General features: G+C 40.7%; 1 protein-coding gene across 2 annotated transcripts in view; it reads right to left on the reverse strand.

Moving 5' to 3' along the window:
• The window catches only part of LOC114050098 (mitochondrial amidoxime-reducing component 1-like), a 39813-nt gene extending 22939 nt beyond the window's left edge, over positions 1–16874 (reverse strand). For both annotated transcript variants that reach the window (XM_027871657.1, XM_027871656.1), the window contains exons 1-4: positions 16475–16874; positions 11770–11943; positions 5925–6087; positions 4305–4445 (exon numbers count right to left, since the gene is read on the reverse strand). In XM_027871657.1, the coding sequence (XP_027727458.1) occupies positions 4305–4445; positions 5925–6087; positions 11770–11943; positions 16475–16791 (795 nt within the window). In that variant the 5' untranslated portion in view covers positions 16792–16874. The remainder of the gene's footprint in view (positions 1–4304; positions 4446–5924; positions 6088–11769; positions 11944–16474) is intronic.
• Between the last annotated feature and the right edge of the window lie 1977 nt (positions 16875–18851).

Here is an 18851-nt window from a genome sequence, read left to right on the forward strand (position 1 = left end):
TTGATTGATTGATTCCATCCCTAAAGCCTAGGCTCCCCTATAAAAAGAACTGGTGAAGGAGATAAACAAGGAAGAGTCAGAAAACAGAAAGAAAAAGAGAGTTTCAGTGAGGAAGGAGAGGAAGGAAAAGCCAGTGCCAAATACTATGTTCTTGTTCATCCCCCATACTTGAAGAGGACCAATCAAATCAATAGTCAATCAAATATAATCAAATACTATAGACAAGTCAAGGAAGATGAGTACTGTGGGCCACTGGACACGGTAAAAGGGCGCAATGAATAGAATGCTAGACCTGAAGTCAGAAAGAACTGTATTTGAATCCTGCCTCTGACAGTTACCAGCTGTATGGGCCATGGACAGGCACGTTTCTGAGCCTCAGTTTCCTCATCTATAAAATTGGGATAATAATACCTTAGAGGTTCACCATGAAATTCAAATGAGAAAATGTATGCTAAGGCCTTTGACAGGGCAGTTTTAGTGGTTCTTAATAAACGGCAGCTTAAATGGAATGGTGGGAATGGTACCAAAACTACAAAGAATTAAGAAGGGAATGAGAAATTAGGCAATGGATATAGTAAGTTTAGGGGGGAAAAATATGCTAGTGAAAGGAAGACTGATAGAACTATAGGTGGAAGGGACCTCAGAAGGCATTTGGCTCAACCCTCTCATTTCACAGAAGAAGAAATTGAGGCCAGGGAAATGACATGATTTGCCTATGGTCCCATAGGATTTGAGGATGCAAGGTTTGAACCCAAATCCTCTAAACCCAGAGTCAGTGTTTCCACTGGACTATGCCACCTCCCATGGAAAACTAGAAAGAGGACTACTCAGGGAGGTAGTCTTAAGCACATCAGTTGTGTTCTCTTTGCACACACACACACACACACACACACACAAAATATTGATTTATAAACATAAAACAAGAATGAGTCAATCACAGTGCTGTATTAATACCCAACTTGAAACAGGAAACTCTAAATAAGTGTTCTACAACAGTGGTTAACTCTCACTCATATATCTAGTTAATTTAGACCACCGGTGAATGAATAAGAAATGTTATTATCTAACATTTGTACAAAATGATTTCTAATAGGCCGAGATATGGCCCTTCACAAAAGTGAAGAAGAAGCAAGAAGTTTAGTTTTGGTAGGAAAATAACAGAGGTAATATTACTATTAACTTTCAATTATCCATGGGCTGTCTGGACTTCTACTTGATTAGAAAAGAGGTTAGGGGAGGGCCCAGAAAGGAAATCTCTGAGTATTATGCAGATAATTATAGAACTATGACCACATGATTTAGTCAAGGGGGTAGGGGGCTGAGAGGGAGTAGAATTGTCTATTTTGAAACTGAATTATCAAAGCTTCTTCTCTCCTCTATTAATGTAGGTAGCTAGGAATTAATGATAGTTCAATGAAGATGAGAGAGAGAGAGAAAGAGACAGAGATAGAGACAGAGACAGAGAGAGAAAGAGAGAGAGAGTTTGTATATATAGAGACTTTATATGCATATATATATATATATATGATTATATAAAGACAGAGAGATTCAGTTTAATCACTGTATGATATTTGACTTCCAACTTCATCTGGGAAATCATATTTTTTAGTATTTCTATGCCTGGTGCTACTTTAACAAGCAGGTATGGTGAAAAGCATGCTAGGCTAAGACTCCAGAGAGAACTGGGTTTGAATCCTACTTCTGGCACTTACTGTGTGGCCATAGACAGGTCATCTCCCCCTCTCTGAGCCTCCCTGTCTTCATCTGTAAACTGTAGATAGTAACAGCTTTTATACCCTACTTCAAAAGGTGGTCGTGAAGATCAAAGGAGATAATGTATATAAAGTGTTGTATAAATGTTAAATCACTATATAAAGGTTAGTTATTATTATTATTATTATTACTCTTGGATAAGGGTGGGGGAAATAAGATAATAAGATACAAATCAAGTGCTTAATGAGATGCTGATCCAGAAAGTGGTGGTGGCCAAGTGGGAATGAACAGACTACAGTGTGGTGGGCACTGTCAGTGAGAACTTTATTTTCATAACCTAATAATGCCTATCAAAACACTCTCCTGGGAGTAAACAAAACAGATCCTGTAACACCCATTTCACAAATGAGGAAACTGGGGTTTGAGAAACCTGATACTAAAATTTAGACCTCACGACTCCTTTCCTTTCTGCTAATAAGAGCTCTCCAGGTAAACTCTTGAAGCAAGAAGCTGTATTACTAGCAAAAGCTTATAAAAGATTGAATTTAAGATGGGATCATAGGAGCAGATTTCAAATTGGAGGGGCCTTTGGAGGTCATCTGGTTCAACTTTCTTATTTTCAGATGAGGAAACAGTGACCCAAGTAGGTAATTAAGGTCACACAGGTAATAAGCAGCAAAACCAGGATTCAAATCCAAGTCTTCTCCAAATCCATTTCTTTTCTGCTCCCCAACACTGCGTACTTCACTTGCCCACATACTACAACATCCAGAAACACAGATGACAGAGAAGGTAAACAGATTGAAAAAAATGTGCAGTGAACATGGCACTGATACTTCAAGACAGTATCTGACAGTCAAAATCAGCAAATGCCCTTCTCTTTCACCCACATATCTCAGGGATACCTATAGAGTGTCATGCCATGGATTAAGAGGTCAGATTCACCACCATGGTGCCATGCAGAGTTGAAGATATTTCATAACCATGATGAAAAATCTTGAGTCATCCCAACTCAGGGTATTTATGGTATGATGCAGGAAAGGGGCTGAGAAAAGAGTTTATCTTAGTTGAAAAAAAAAAAACTGAAACAAACACACTTGCCCTACTACACATTAAACTATCAAGCTGCCTTTGGAAGACACTGCTTTCTTTGCAGCTGACTCAGAGTAAGAACTCCTGTAACAATAGCTCACAATGATATAGGAATATACATATACATATACACATACACATACATATACATATACACATACACATACATATACATATATACACATATATGGAGAGAGAGAGAGTACACAAAGACCTTACAAGCTCTTCCACAGAGGTAGTTCAATTTTAAATATCCTCATTTTACAAATGAGGAAATTTGGACTCAGAGAGGTTTGGGGGACTAATAGAGATTAAAGATACTTTAAGCTGTTTTCAACCTCCTCATTTTACAGATGAGGAAACTAAGGCTCAAAAAAAAAATCAAGTGGCTTGGGTATGGTCAATCAGATAGTAAGTGTCAAAAGCATAATTAGAACCCAGGTCTTTCTGACTTTAGATAGCATGCTATCCACTATGCCACAATGACTCTTTTCTTGCCCATGGCCACAGAGATACTAAGTGAAAAAGCCAATATTTAAATCTAGGCACCCTTACTACAACCTGTGTTTTTTCTGTGCTATACTTACTTTCTATAAAAATGAGAGGTTGGATGCCTCTGGGGTCTTTTCCATATCTTAATCTACGATCCTACAATGTTAGATCTTACGGGACACAGACAAGGGAAGGAAGACAGAGGCATCACAGCATGGCAGAAAGCATCTTTACACCAAGACACTATCGTATGTACTCCTGGCTTCCCTAGAGGCTACATTCAGGGGAGGTGAACAAGAACTTTCTCCTGCTTCAGTTGCCTATACTGTTCTTTGAACTACTAATTCTGTTACTGATGCTAAAGGTTCAGACTGATAGGGTAGAGCCATATATGATACAGCTAGGTATGAATAGAGTGTTGCACTCAGAGTCAGAAAAACCTAGGTTTAAATCCTATCTCTGAGATGTATTGGCAATGAGACCAAGAAGAAGTCATATAACCACTCAGTCTTCATTTCTTCATGTGTAAAATGAAGATAATAATACCTGTAGTATTATTAGGTAGGTACCACAGTGGAGAGAGCACTGGTCCCAGAGTCAGGAAGACCTGAATTCAGATTTGGCCGCAGACACTTACTAGCTGTATTACCCTGGGCAAGTCATTTAACCTCTGTCTGCCTTGGTTTCTTCAACTGTAAAAATGAGGATAATAGCACCTACCTCCCAGGAGTTTTGTAAGAATTACATGAGATAATACTTTTAAAAGCACTTAGCACAGTGCCTGGCACAGATTAGAAACTTAATAAATTCTTTCCCCCTTCCTACTGCCTTACCTACTTCCCCAGGTTGTTGTATGGCTCAAATTACATAATATACCAAAAAAACAAAAGCCCTACTAAGTTATATTATTCAGAATGTTATAATCAAACACTTGAGAGTGGAAGATCTGGAATAAAAAAACAGAAGACACAAATCAAAGAGCAAGTAAGATGTATACTATTCTTTACCTCCTCATAAACCCCGCATCCTGAAAGCACTATATTGGGCCGGAAGTTGTTTGCTTTAACCTTCTTCTCAAGCCTGGAATTGAGATCTGCCAAGGAGGCCTCAGAGAGAATCAAGAAAGGGCTGGTATCGCTGTAAGGGACCTGCACAGTGAAGGGGGGGGGGAAGAAAAGGATTAGTCTGAAGTGCATATATATGAGCTGCCCCAAATTTGATTACAGTTATTACAAAAGTACCCGTGTGTGCATGTAAATGCTCATTGTATAACATTCCTTTCTCACAGGTAAGTTAAAACTCAGTGACTGGAATTAAGATATCCATCTGCAATAATGGCTTTAGATTAGATTTCTCAAAGTGTTGGTATGTATGTATGCGTGTATGTATCTGTGTTGTATGTGTATTTATAAGGTAAAATTATAAAATGGGCTACAAAAAAGTAAATGCATATTGTGTATTTATTTCTTTACTTCTATAGCTCCTGTAAGAGAATGAGAATAGTCATCTAGAGGCCAATCTGTTACTAACAAGCTGTGTGACTATGGGCAAGTTAGCTAGCCTCTCTGCGCTGCCACTTCTTCATCTTTAAGCTAAGGGAGTTGAACTAGATTGAGGATTCTTAACCTATTTTTGTTTCATGGACCCCCTATGGCAGTCTGATGGATCCTATAGACTAATCAGGACAATGTTTTTTTTTCAAATAACTGGAAGTTAGTAAAAATAAAGATGTAATTATTTTCCTGCTCAAGGTCACAGACACCCTGAAATCTCTCCAGGGACCCCAAATCCTCTGGACTAAGCAATCTTTAAAGTCACCACCAGCTCCAATATTTTAAAGATTTATCAGAGTAACCTAAAAAAAAATTAACAACTTGCAAATTGCCCAGTATCCTTTCTGCCAGTCAAAACATTGCACTGATGATTCATCTTTCATTAATAGGCACATGGCATTTCCCCAGTTCAATTTTACTTATTACAATTCTTATTTGCCTTCAGTCTTATTTCTTTGAGGGTCAGTCTGATTTTTTTCAACTTCTGAGTAAACAACTGTATAAAACACATGCTGTAATTCAACATAACTGCAACCACAGTAGGAGAATTTTATAATCAAAGTAATATTCTACTATGGAGTGAAAGGAAGACAATTAAAGATCAAATAAATAATATTTGTAAAGCTCTTAGCACAATATCTGGTACATAGTAGGTTCTACGTGAATTTTTTTTTCCCTTCCCCTTCTCCTTTTCCTCCAACCTTCCACCCCTTGACTAAACCATATCCAACAGCAAAAGAACAAAAATATTCACAAATCAAACATTACTGGTTTCTTTTTCTTCAAACCATATCATTACCACAGCTCTAACAGGAATAAGAAGACAGAAGCTTAAGGAAGATAAAATTTGAGGTGTTCAAAATACAAAACAGCAATCAGTGCTAATGTAGCAAAAATGGTATTTTTAACTCATTTTCTCACCTACTAGAGGCATTGTGGCTACTCCGGCAAACTTCTGTCATGGATTTAACACTGGTTTAATGGCCAATGGAGATTATACACCATCTATCTCAGGAACCATGAAGAAAATAATTTACAAATTGACATATCAAAGGAAAATCATTCTCATCTAACCTTATCTATAGACCGGAAATAATCCACTATTTGTTTGGAATTCCTTGGCTGCATGTGAGGCTCAAAATGCACCAGACGATAGGACTGAGTCTTCAGAAAGCTGGTAATCCACTGGGCTGCCTCATCACCACAATCTCTTCCCTCAATCTCAAGGCCATGAACTCTACAGGAGGCAACAGAAGGGAAAAGTTAGAATTTGAAACTCAGAACACATACTTTTAAAAATGTAGACATGACATATTGAACAAAGATGTATTCTTTATTACTACTATTAGATACTTCCTCTGCCCCTGAAACAGTAACTTCATACTCCAAAGACAGGTCAAGTGGGGATTCAGAAGACCCAAGTTTTAATTCTGGCTTTGACAACAAGTTGCACTACACAGGTACCCATTTTATGCTTCATTTTCCTAATACATCAAATGGGAGTATGAAGTATTAACTAATAACCAACAAGTATTTATTAAGCACCTACTATGTGCCAGAAACTACGCTGGGTATTCTTGTTTCTACCTCCACAACATGTCTTGCATCCATCCGCTTCTCCCCATTCACATGGTCACCTGTCTAGTTCAGACCTTCATCATCTCTAGCCTGGTCGATTATAATAGCATACCTGCCACAGTGATATTCTTAAAGCACAAGGCTGACCATGTCATTGCCTGCCTCAGAAAATTCCAGTGGCTCTTGGGAAAAATAAAAACTCTATGTTTAGTATTTAAAGTCCTTTCACAATCCAGACCTGACCTAATTTTCCAGACTTATTGCATACTACTGTGCATCATGCACTTTACATTCCGGCCAAATGGGCTTTCTTAAGTTGTTCAGACTCAGCATTCCATCGCCTCTTTCCATTCCTTGGAACAGCTATCCCCCATGCCTAAAATGCACTCCCTCTTCCTCTGAGGCTCTCAGAATCTCTGCTTTCCTCCAGTGCTTAGCTTCGGTGCTGCCTTCTGCTCGAGGTCCATCCTGATCTACAACCCGTACCCCTGCCAATTGCTAATGCCACTCTCCAGAAAATGCTTTGTATCAACCTTGTGTCTATGTCGTATTTACTTCTGTCTGTATGTCTCCCTTCAAAAGAACATAAACTCTTTGAGGCCAAAGACTTTCAATTCATCTCTATCCTAAGTGTCTAATAAGTTGTGTCTGGTACAAGGTAGAGATTGAATTGTTGAATTAGTAGAGTCAGGGAACTTCCCTCCTGGGAATTATCTACACCAAAGGTGTCAAACATGGGGGCCTGTGGGCCACATGTAGCCCACAGGACTCCTGCAGCCTGAACCACATTAGAATATGATCAGGAAAAATTTAACAAAATAAACAAAAATACAATAAAACATAGATAATGTTAATATGTGGTCCAAAGGGTTCCTTATGTATGGTTTATTGTCTCTGCCCCATCTTTCTATTTGAATTTGACACCACTAGTGGATAAAGTTACAGATCCAGACCAAAATAAAAATGTCACCCAAGGCACTTGAGATACAAATATTAAAAAAAAATCAAATAATATACGCTCTCTAGGAGTCTACCCTCTAAACAAGGAGAGAGGGATGTGAAATGTATAAATTCAGTATTTTATTATCCTCTTCTTTCAGGGCTCAAGTCCTTTGTGAACAGCCTTCTCTGACTGTTGCTATTCAGTTGTTTTCAGTTATGTCTGACTCTTCATGACCTCATTTGGGGCTGTCTCAGCAAAGATACTAGAGTGGTTTGCCATTTCCTTCTCCAGCCCATTTTACAAATGAGGAAACTGAGGCAAACAGGGTTAAGTGATTTGCCAGGGTCACACTGCTAGTAAGTGTCTGAGGCCAGATTTGAACTCAAGAAAAAATGAGTCTCCTGACTCCAGGCCAAGCACTCTACCCACTGTGCTACCTAGCTGCCGCATAACCTCCTCTGATCCACCTACTTAAAAGGTGTCTCTCTCCACTCAACTTTCCCTAGGCCCCTTTGTCTAGAACTGTCCTCTTTCCCCATCACACCCTACCTTGCATTATACCTATCCTCACATCGTATACCATGAGAGAATATTTTCTTCTCAGGGGATTCAGAGAAAACGTTAGAAACAGAAGGAAATCCAAAACCTTTGAACTCCACTTTCAAAGCTGCTTTCTAGAGCTAGACCAGGTCCTAGGATCATAGATGAAATGCACAAAGAGACTTCAAAAGCCATCCAGTCCAACTCTCTCATTACACAAAGGAGGAAACTGAGGCCAAGGCAGGCTAAGCGATTTGCCCAAGACTGCAACTGTAGTAAGCAACCAGAAGAGAGATCTGAACCCCAGTCCTCTGACTAGAGACAGTACTTTCCACTGTACTACACAACCAATCTCTCATAGCATTCTATTCATACCTTGTTTGGATGTGCCAAACACTTAATCAGTCAATCAACAAGCATTTATTAAGCATCTCCAAGGCCCTGGCACTGTGCTCAAGACTTGGGATACAAAGATAAAAAATGAAACTATCTCTGCTCTCAAAGAGCTTGCATAATAAAAGACACTCTCTCCCTCCCCATTTGCCCCAACCCCCACTACACACACACACACACACACACACACACACACTTCATTCACAAGAATAATTTCTTGCCTATTTCAAAAAATAAAACTTCTCACCAAAGAACTAGGGCAATGAGGTGGTGCAGTGACTAGAGGGCTGGGGATGGAGCCAGGAAGACTCATCTTTCTGAGTTCAAATCTGGTCAGACACTTACTAGCTGTGTGACCCTGGGCAAGTCACTTAACCCTGCTTGCCTCAGTTTCCTCATCTATAAAATGAGCTGGAGAAGGAAATAGCAAACCATTCCAGCATCTCTGCCAAGAAAACCCTAAATGGGGTAGCAAAAATCAGACACAACTCAAAAACAACACCAAGGAATAAAGAATCACCAAAACTGCAAATATTCCAAAGAATGAACTATAAGCCATTCCAAAGGAGGAATTCCCAGAATGTTTGTGATAATCACAGCACCACAGCAATCATTTCACAGCCTCCTAAGAGAACTAATCTAAAAGAATATTCATTTGGAAGTACAAGATCCAATGTGTTCAATCTAATATCAAATTACCTTCTAATCACACTTTCTACAGTTCCCCTCATTCCTCTCCGCTAGATTCCACCATGGCAGTCTTTAGAAACCATCTATCACTGTCTTGGGCAGTAAAATGTCAACCTACTAATGAGCATTAATGGGCAGCTTCATTTTGGGGAGAAAGAGGATTTGGGAGAATGGGGAGGGAGTTGGAGTAGTTTAAGAAAAGGGGTGATAATGCAATGTAGAGATGACAGCTAATAATTGCCTTAGCAGGATTTATATTTATCTTGAGTCAATGGCACCAGGGGAGAGGGGCAAGATAAGAATTTCTAGTCCCTCCACTTGCCAACAGTTTCCATAGTAACCACTCCATAAGCATTTATTTTTATGCTCACATACTGAGCTAAGCTTGATGAACAGAAATGACTCTTCTCACCCCATCCCAAGTGTAGAATGAATCAGATGTAGATTCAGTCAAGGAACCACAGAATCTCAGTCGAAGGGGCATCTTCAGAGGCCATCTAGTACAATCCATCCCAGAACAGGACTACAACATCCCTGATGAACGGTCATACAATTTCTTCTTGAATATCCCTCATTTGGTGGAAATCGCTACCTCCTTATCACAACTGGACAACTCTGATCATTGGGAAGTTTTTCAACAAATAGAACTTCTCCAAACAGAAGGAATAGATGACACTAAGTCTGCAAATAAGGCCAGGAGCACAAAACACCTAGGCCTGGGCCAACTAGCATACAGAGAATGGACACAGATTCTATGACTTCAATTACAACCATCATCTCTATTGTCTTCTGCCCTAGCCTGGCTGTGTTGTTAGAGATCTATAATCTACTGACAAAAAAAAATTTAAAGATCAAGGACATAATATATGTCTATATAATATATACATAACACATAATGATAGTGATGATAATCATAATAGTAATAGCAGCTAACCTTTATATAGTGTTTTAAGGTTTGCCATATGCTTCATATACCTTTTCCCATTTAATCATCTGACTCAGGAGAAGGCACAGTTAGACACGGTTTGTTTAAAAGAGAAAAAGATCTGAAAGGTTTAGTGGACTGCAAACTCAATATGAATCAGCAATATCATGTGGCAGCTCCCCAAAAAAGTTAATGCAATAGTGGGCTGTGTTAAGAAAGGCATAGCTTCAAGAATAAGGAGGCTGTAGTGTCTCTATACCTAGCCCAAGTTAGACCACATTTGCAGTACTATATTCACTTCCTGGTGTCACAGTTAAGAAGCCATTCATTGATAAGCAAGAGAATATCCAGAGGAGGGCAAACCAGGATGGCAAAGAGTCTGAATTCATGCCTTCTGAGGATCACAAGTTGAAGGAACTAGGTATGTGTAGAATGGAGAAGACAATACCCAGGGAGAACATAATCAGTGTGTTCAAGTATGTGGAAGGTTGTCATGTGGAAGAGGGATTACACTTGTTTCATTTGGTCCTCGAAGGCAGAACCAGGAGCCATGGGTAAAAGTTGCAAAGAGGAAATGTAGGAAAAATCTTCTAAGTCAATTAAAGTTGGCCCATAATGGAAGAAGGAAATGGCAGACCACTCCAGTATCTGCCAAGAAAATCCCAAAATGGGGTCACAAAGAGTCAGACATGAATGAACAGCAACAACATAATAGAATGAGTGACTTTTGAGAGGTGGTGAACTCCCCTTCACTGGAGATCTTTGAACAGAGGTTGGTTGATCATTTGTCAGGTGTATTATAGGAGGGATTCCTTTTTGGGTATGAGTTGGACCAGATGGCCACTGAAGTGCCTTCTTACATTCCAATTCATTGATTCCGTGATCCTCACAATAACCTTATGAGGTAGATATTATTTTACAAATGAGGAAACTGAGGCTAAGAAAGATTAAATGATTTGCCTGGGATCACAATGCTAATATGTATCTGAAGGAGGATGCAAAACCAGGTTTTCCTGCCTCCAAGCTGAGTACTCTATCAATTGGACTCAAAATCCTAAACCCAACACACAATCCCCACCACCAACATCAACCGCAAGAAAGAAAAAAGTTTGACCTAAAAAAAATCAAATTCTAGTTTGAAACATAGGCCTCCACTTCTTTTTGGTAGCAAAAACACGATTGTGGGGCAAAAATAATTAGAAAGCAGTATATCTTTTGGAATTCCCAAATAGGGACACAAAGAGTAGTGGAGAAAAGCCAGAAGTGACCCTGACTTCATGAAGAATACTTAGAATCTCTATGAATTAACTAGAAGTGTTTAAGAAATTATGAGTGGGCTCTGGTTACATATCCTCTATAGGAGGATGGTTTCATCCATTGAGAGCAAACTCAACCTTTGTCCAAACCAGTTACGTGCTAACAGAGATCTTAATATTTGGCTATTTATAAATGTTTAACCTTTCAGACCAAAAGGTTTACATGAGACCATGTAGAACCAGGAAAATTTCTTGTACAAAGGAATTACTGAAGATCAAATTTCATTAAAACAGCTCCAAAGGAACTTCTGTGACTGAACTAAAATTTTTTGGGGGGGGGGGCAGGTAATATTGCTTCAACAAGCTAGTAACCTCAGTTTTCCAAATCTTTAGAATCTATAGAAATTGTTTTGTGATATGTTATTTTTGTACCTTTTACCTATATCTAGTAATCATTTTGTGTTTCTTCTCCTACATACTATAGGTGTTTCAAAAATTCTTCAGTGAACTCTCTTTCCTAAAGTTTCTAATTTATTAAATGCATACAAAGTAAAGTCCCCAAAGAAAGAATATTAAAATTACCTCCCACCTCACCTGCACTTCCTCACCACATTGGTGGTGGGTACTTTGACAGGTAGAATCAAGTCTTGGGTGTAGGCTGCACTGAGGATCAGGGAGTCATTTTCACAGGCTAGGGAAATCAGCACCAGGCGGGGCTCCTGTCGAGCGGTGACCATGTTCCCTTCTTCATTGATGATGAGCCAAAATCTGCCATTATCAGAACACAGCAACAGGAGGCACAATGTGATAATCAGAGCACAACAGCAGAGTGCCCTGAGGCTATATTTCATGGAGAAGGAGAGGGAGAAGGGGAGGGGGAGAGAATATGGTACCATAGAGCAATGCTGAATTTATTACCTCTTAGATTTCAAGGTCCAATGATGACACAGTAAATGAATACATAGCTATAAAGCACTATGAGTTGCTTGAGGTTATGGAAATTTAAAAGTAGTATCGAGAGATAGTATATAACAATGGGGGAGAAAGCCACTCTTGGGAGTTAGAAAGACCTGTGTTCATGTCCTGTTTTTGACATACACTAGATGTACAACCATGGGAAAAGGACTTAAGCCCTCAGTTCCTCAGAGTGAACTCTAAAACAATGTTATGGGTAAAGTGATCTGTGTGTGATCTTTCTGAAGTCAGGAAGACTCATCTTCCTAAATTCAAATCTGGCCTCAGATACTTACTAGCTGTGTGACCTGGGGTAAGTCACTTAACTCTGTTTGCCTCAATTTCCTCATCCATAAAGCGAGCTGAAAATAGAAATAGCAAGCCCCTCCAGTGTCTTAGCCAAGAAAACCTTAAGTGGGGATCACAAAGAGTTGGACACAAGTGGAATGACAGAACAAAACAATGCGATCTGTATCAGTGGAGAGAGATTTCACACCGAAAGTTCCCTCTAGTGATGGAATCAGCTCTGGATCTCAGACCCACCTAACAATGGTGTGCTAGAAGGTGGTGTGAGAGACAAAGTTCCAAGCATGGATCAATTTATTAACTAGGCTGTTGTTGTTTAGTTATATCTAACTATTCCTGACCCCGTGGACCATAGCACACCAATACTGTTCATGAAGTTTTCTTGGCAAAAACATTGGAGTGGTTTGCCATTTCCTTCTCCAGTGGATTAAGGTAAACAGAGGGTAAGTGACTTGTCGAGGGTCATGCAGCTAGTAAGTGTCTGAAGCACTGTTTAAACTCAGTTCTTCCTGACTCTATGTCCAGCACCTAATCCACTAGGCCACCTGCATTAGCTTGGTTAGCAATAACCAATAAAGTGGGTCTATGGTCTCTCAATAACCAAAGACCTAGAGTGAGGGAGGGCAGGGTCTTTTATGGTGATTAACAGGATGACAGAGCAAAATCAACATAGCTGTATCTGAGAGACGTAGGTGTTCTCATTGGTCAGAAAGTGAAGACCTTTTGACATCAGCTTGACATTACAATTGTTTGGACCTCTCCTGAAATCCCTCCTTAACCATAAACAACATATGTGTTACCAGACAAAGGTAAAATAATCCTGATTGATAGACATTTTAATGGAAAGGTGGGATAAGGGTCCTCTCAGCTCCTTCCCGTTACATCACTGGGAGATGAGATCAATTCTCAGGTGATAGGGGTAGTCCTCAGGCAATGGGTTTAGTCTGCAGATGATGGGAGTTGCTACAAGAGTTCAAATTGATGAGATTTAACCTTTTAGGTTTATCTAGTTTTTCTGGAGTGTGGGTGGTGGGTGAAGTTACTAGGGTAAACAACAGTGAAGGAGAATATTAAATCTAACTTGATTAAGTCTTAACAAAATAGAATTAAAAATTAATTTTCAATTTCACAACAAGAAGGATAACAGCAAAAACCTGATCATTTTCAAACATAACCTAAGGAGATGATATTTTTAATTCATGGAAAACTTTGGTGGGCATTTCCTGTAATGAAGTCTTATGTTAATTTTTCTTTATTATTTACAGCGCAAAATAGTAGATAATGTGTTGAACCTGGAGTCTAGAAGAACCTAGTCCAGATCCTTTCTCTGAGGCTCACTAGCCATTTGACCATAGGCCACTCACTTCATGTCTTGGAGCATAAGCAACCTCTCATGATTTATCTACTAGATAAAAAGAGTTTCTACTTGGAAGTTTCCACCCTTTCCCTAAATAAAGACTACAGAAGAAGGCATATTAGTCTATTACAAAAAATTCAGTTTACAGATGTGAGAAATTAATGAGCCAAGTTCACAATTCAATTCAAGCCCCTTATCCATACACTTACCTATTCTGTATTGCAAATTCAGTGAATTTATTACTGTATTAAATAAAGAAGCACTGCTATTCTTGGGGGGAGGGGGGAGGGCAGCTAAGTGGAGCAGTAGCACCAGGCCTCAATTCAAGAAGTCCTGAGTTCAAACCTGGCTTCAGTCACTTACTAGCTGTGTGACCCTGGGCAAGTCACTTAACTCTGTGTGCCTCGGTTTCCTCATCTGTAAAATGGTCTGGAGAAGGAAATGGCAAACCACTCCAGTATCTTTGCCAAGAAAACCCCAAATGGGGTCATGAAGAGTCAGACTCGACTGAAAGACTGAACAACAACAGCTATTCTTGAGGGGCATTGGAGGTCAAGGACTCCTAGCTTTGGAGAAAGGAGAGCAGAAAGTGAGTGAGGGCATTTTCACTGAAGATACAAATTGTACATTTGGAATTTGTAGGGACACTCTCCTGATAAGGATATGTGGAAGTAATTTGGATGTAAATACCCCCATCCATTGTTTGGAGAGCTATTGGTGCAACATTACCATTCATATCATACTCATGTGGCAGAAACATCCTAATATATTCAGAACCCTAAAAGACAGGTCATATCATTCCCAGACGGGTCAAAGGATATAATCCTGTCCCTAATTCTCTCCATCCTAATCCTCCCTTACCCAATAAAATATTTACTAGTGTCATTTGAATGTTTTGTTTTTTATCGATAGACAAGACAAATATATTCAAAGGATCCCAGAAGGAACCCTAAATATCACTTAATCCAATCCCCTCATTTTACAGATGAGGAAACTGAAACCCAGAGGAGTGAACTAAATTGTCAGAGATCACAGAAGCAGTAAAATTATAGTATTAAGATTGGAAACCAAGTCCTCTGACTTGAAATCCAAAACACTACTTCCACTGCATCATGCCATCCTCCTGGAATCAATCATTATTCAAATTCTGCAATCTCATTTTCCAGAACAGATCTGTCCTTCTTCCCCTTGCTGCTCACCTTTCAGGTCTCTCATTCCTCCATTGGTCAAAGGAATGGGGCAGGGGAGCAGGGCAAGGAGGAAGGGAGCAAATTCAATCTCTCCATTTTCCTATTTCTTCCAAAGATGTGAGGGGAAATTGAAAATAATGATTAAGAGAAGCTGGATCTGTGAACTTGTCATTACCCCAAGTTTCATGAAATGCAGGAGCCCAGAAGTTAATTACGCACTTAACTAACCAGAATGGGCTCTTTCCAGTCCTCAACTCCATTTTCCATTCAAGGGTAATTGGATTTTAAAATGCAGGTAGCTGTTCAGCAGCATCTAAAATAGGACCCCTGGAAGATGGCATCAAAGTTATCTTTCCCCAGTAGAATCTAAGCTCCTTAAGGTTAGGAATTACTTTGGTTTTTTTTTTAAATTACTTTTCATCTACTGGCATCTACAACAGGTGGAAGAGCCCCTGGGAGCCAAATCCAGTCTCTTTATTTTATAGATGAAGAAAATGAGGCCCAAAGAGACTAATGACTTGGTCAAGGTTACACGGCAAGTAGTGTCTGAGATAACATTTTCACTTCCCTACGTTAAGTCCAATACTCTGTCTACTGTGACACTAAATAAATGGTTGCTGACTGATTGATTAGGCCAGCTAGGTGGTGCAGTGAATAGTGAGCAGTGGTTCTAGAGTCTGGAGGACCTGAATTCAAATCTGCCCTCAGACAATTAGGTGTGTGACTCTGGGCAAGTCACTTAGTCCTGTTTGCCTCAGTTCCTCATTGTAAAATGCACTGGAGAAGGAAATGGCAAACCATTCCAGTTTGCAAGGAAAATCCCAAATGGAGTCATAGAGAGTCCAGCATGACTGAATAACAGATTGATTGATTGATTTCATTGAGCTGGGGATGCTAGGGGTATGCGGTAGGGAAAGAGGCCGGCTTTCACAAAGTCTCTGAATGTTCATTTTCGCCTCGGTCTGGTTTTATTATTCATCACTGCATGGAACTCCCTATGTAAGGGGTACCCTCATATAGAGTAATATAGAACAATGCAGATCCCCAACACAACTGAAGGAGATCTTTTGAGAGTTGCTTAAGTCAATGACGGGCAATTAAGTGATTTGTCCATGTCACCCCTCTCCCTAGTGAGTGTGAAAGACATAACTTGAACCCAGGTCGTCTGGACTCCAGGTCTGGCTGGTACTCTAACCAGTGTGTCACAGTACCTATAGGGTGCTCTGAAATGATTTTTCCATTTCCGAGTGTTCAATAAACATTTAATAAAGTTGAATTTTCCATCACTCTGACACACGAGGGGCTGTGGAGACTTGGCAGAAATTGTGAGCCACAATTCCTCAGCAACTACATTGGGAGACTGTGAAAACAGCCAGCAACCGAAGACTAGGTCAAAATGTATTTTTGCATTTTGTACATTAATGTAGGAGTCTACCACCCCCGCCCGCTCCCGATCGCAGGGAGTGGAGTCGTGCCCAGAGCGGGATGGTACCTGTCTCTCAGGTGGCCGCTGCGCAGCCCCAACTCGGTGCATTCAGCCTCGTTCACAGGCACCCCCTTGCAGGACTTGATGGGGTAGATCCAGAGCTGTGCCACGGTGCCCACCTGCTGCAGCCTCCGCTGTCGTCGCCGCCGCCGCCGGTCCCTCGTGCTCCAGGCTGCGGCCCCCAGCGCCGCGGCGGCGGCCAGTCCCAGCGCGGCCGCCCAGAAACGGGCGGCCCTGGACTGCGCCGAGGCTGGGAGCGCATGGCGGAGGCGGAGCTGGAGGAGGCTGAGTCCGGTGAGGGCAGACGAAGCTGCGGCGCCCATAACTGCGGAGGGAGAACCCAAAAATGCGCGCTGTCGAACGGCCGTGGAGCAGAGGAGAGCGTGGACAGCTCCTGGTGCCCCGCACTGACGGGGCGCGCAGGAGCTAGAGCCCCAGCCTCGGCCACCGGCCAGAGCCTCGGTGGGAGGCGCGGGCCCTGGCCCGACGCCCCGAGTGGGAGGGGAGAGCCCTGCACCCTTTACTCTCCCGCCCTGGGCAGCCAGAGCTCTGCCCCCGAGTCAGAAATATCTGGCATTTTCCGGGGGAGGGTGAAGGCCCCCATCAGCCCTGATCTAGCCTGCCTTCCCTTCCCCACCTTCAGCTAACAAATCATCCATGTCTCATCTTGACTTTAAGTTTCTTTTTAAAAATTAAAATTTATTCTATTCTTAACACCAAAGAGAACGGTCATTTATATATACTCAGGGGAGAGAGAAAAAGTATTGTATATAAAACTGTAAATCTCTATCATGTACACCAATGGTGGCAAACTCAAATAGAAACAGGAGGCCACTGACCTGCACCCAAGGATCCCTGCGGGCTATATATTGACTTAGTTTTAAAAACATAATGTTATCTATGTTTTATTATAATTTCTTATTTATTTTGTTAAGTTTTTCCCAATTATATTTTAATCCTGTTGGAACAGCTTTCCGAAGTGTGGCCAGATATTTGACACTTCTCATGTACATCATATATTATAGATCTGCAGTTCTTTGTAAAATTCTTACATACATTGTATAGTTAGCTTGTCTCTTTAAGTGTATAAGTATAGTCTGAAGCTTTCAAAGACGTTCTGGCCTTCCTTCTGTTCCCTTTGAAGATGGTCATACTTAAATCTCATCTCTTCTTTCCATTTTCTTTTTGCCATCCTGTCTCTAACCCCTCTTGCCCTTCCACCCATCTCCACTAGAAAATAAAAAATAAAACCAAAAGCCCTGTAACAAGTATACATTTGTCAAGAAAAACAAATTTCCACATTGGCTGTTTCCAAAAACTTTACTGCCCTCCATCAAGAAGTGGGTAGCAGAGGCAGCTGGGTGGTGAAGTGAATAGAGCTCTGGCTGAGTTCAAATCCACACTCAGACATTTAACACTTACTAGCTGTGTGACCTTGGGCAAGTCACTTAACCCCCATGCCTCACCCCGCCCCCAATAAAAAGAGCTGAGTAGCATATTTCATGTTCTGTATTGTGGAGTCAATGGTTGATCATTTATTATGAATCTGAAGTCCTAATGACTTTGTTCCTACCCACAAATTCATATATTTATTTATTGCTTGAAAATATGAGAGTTTAGGGAAGGACCAACAAGAATTGGAATTTTAAAACCATCAGACACTTCCACGTAAGAAATGTACTCAGCTCTGGGTAGCCTTGCAGATCCTGAATTTTGTAGTATCTTCATAGCTTCTGGTTAATCCTACTAAGTTTAATTTAAAGGGAAATGCAGGACTAAAGGAGGAAGAGGCTATCAGAAAGAAGGAAGCCACAGAGGCAGAGATGGCACCAATAGTTCACACACACACACACACACACACACTCACTCACTCACAAAGAAATGCTTCTCTGCTCTGTTCCCATGAGTATAGCACAGAATGTTGGAGTGTAAGTAGCAATTATTTCTGTTCTGGCCAGAAACTCTGAGGGTCTTCACCTCCCAGACTGATTCTTTTGTGAAAGCAAACTAGGCCATCTTTTGTCTCAATTCTTGCTGACTACTTGAAGTATTTTTTTCTCTGACCTGGAAGCTCTGAATTTTGGCCATAATTCCTAGGAGTTTTCATTTGGTGATTTCTTTTAGGAAGTAACCAGTGGATTCCTTCTATTTCTACTTTGCTCTCTGTTTCTAAGAGATCTAGGCAGTTTTCTTTTAAGACAAACAGAGACTTGGGAAGACCTTAGCTTAAAAAGGCCAAGGTCTCCCACTGCACCCCAGGCCATCACCAGTCCTCCTAACCTGTCTTACCACTGAACTCGGATGACTCTGAAAGAGAGAGTGAGGCTGATGACTTTGCACAGCCCTGCCTCACTTAAATCCAATTCACTTACAAGTCAAGACA

Source organism: Vombatus ursinus, unplaced genomic scaffold, assembly GCF_900497805.2.
Source record: "Vombatus ursinus unplaced genomic scaffold, bare-nosed wombat genome assembly UNPS02014798.1, whole genome shotgun sequence".
In the NCBI taxonomy this organism is placed as follows: domain Eukaryota; kingdom Metazoa; phylum Chordata; class Mammalia; order Diprotodontia; family Vombatidae; genus Vombatus; species Vombatus ursinus.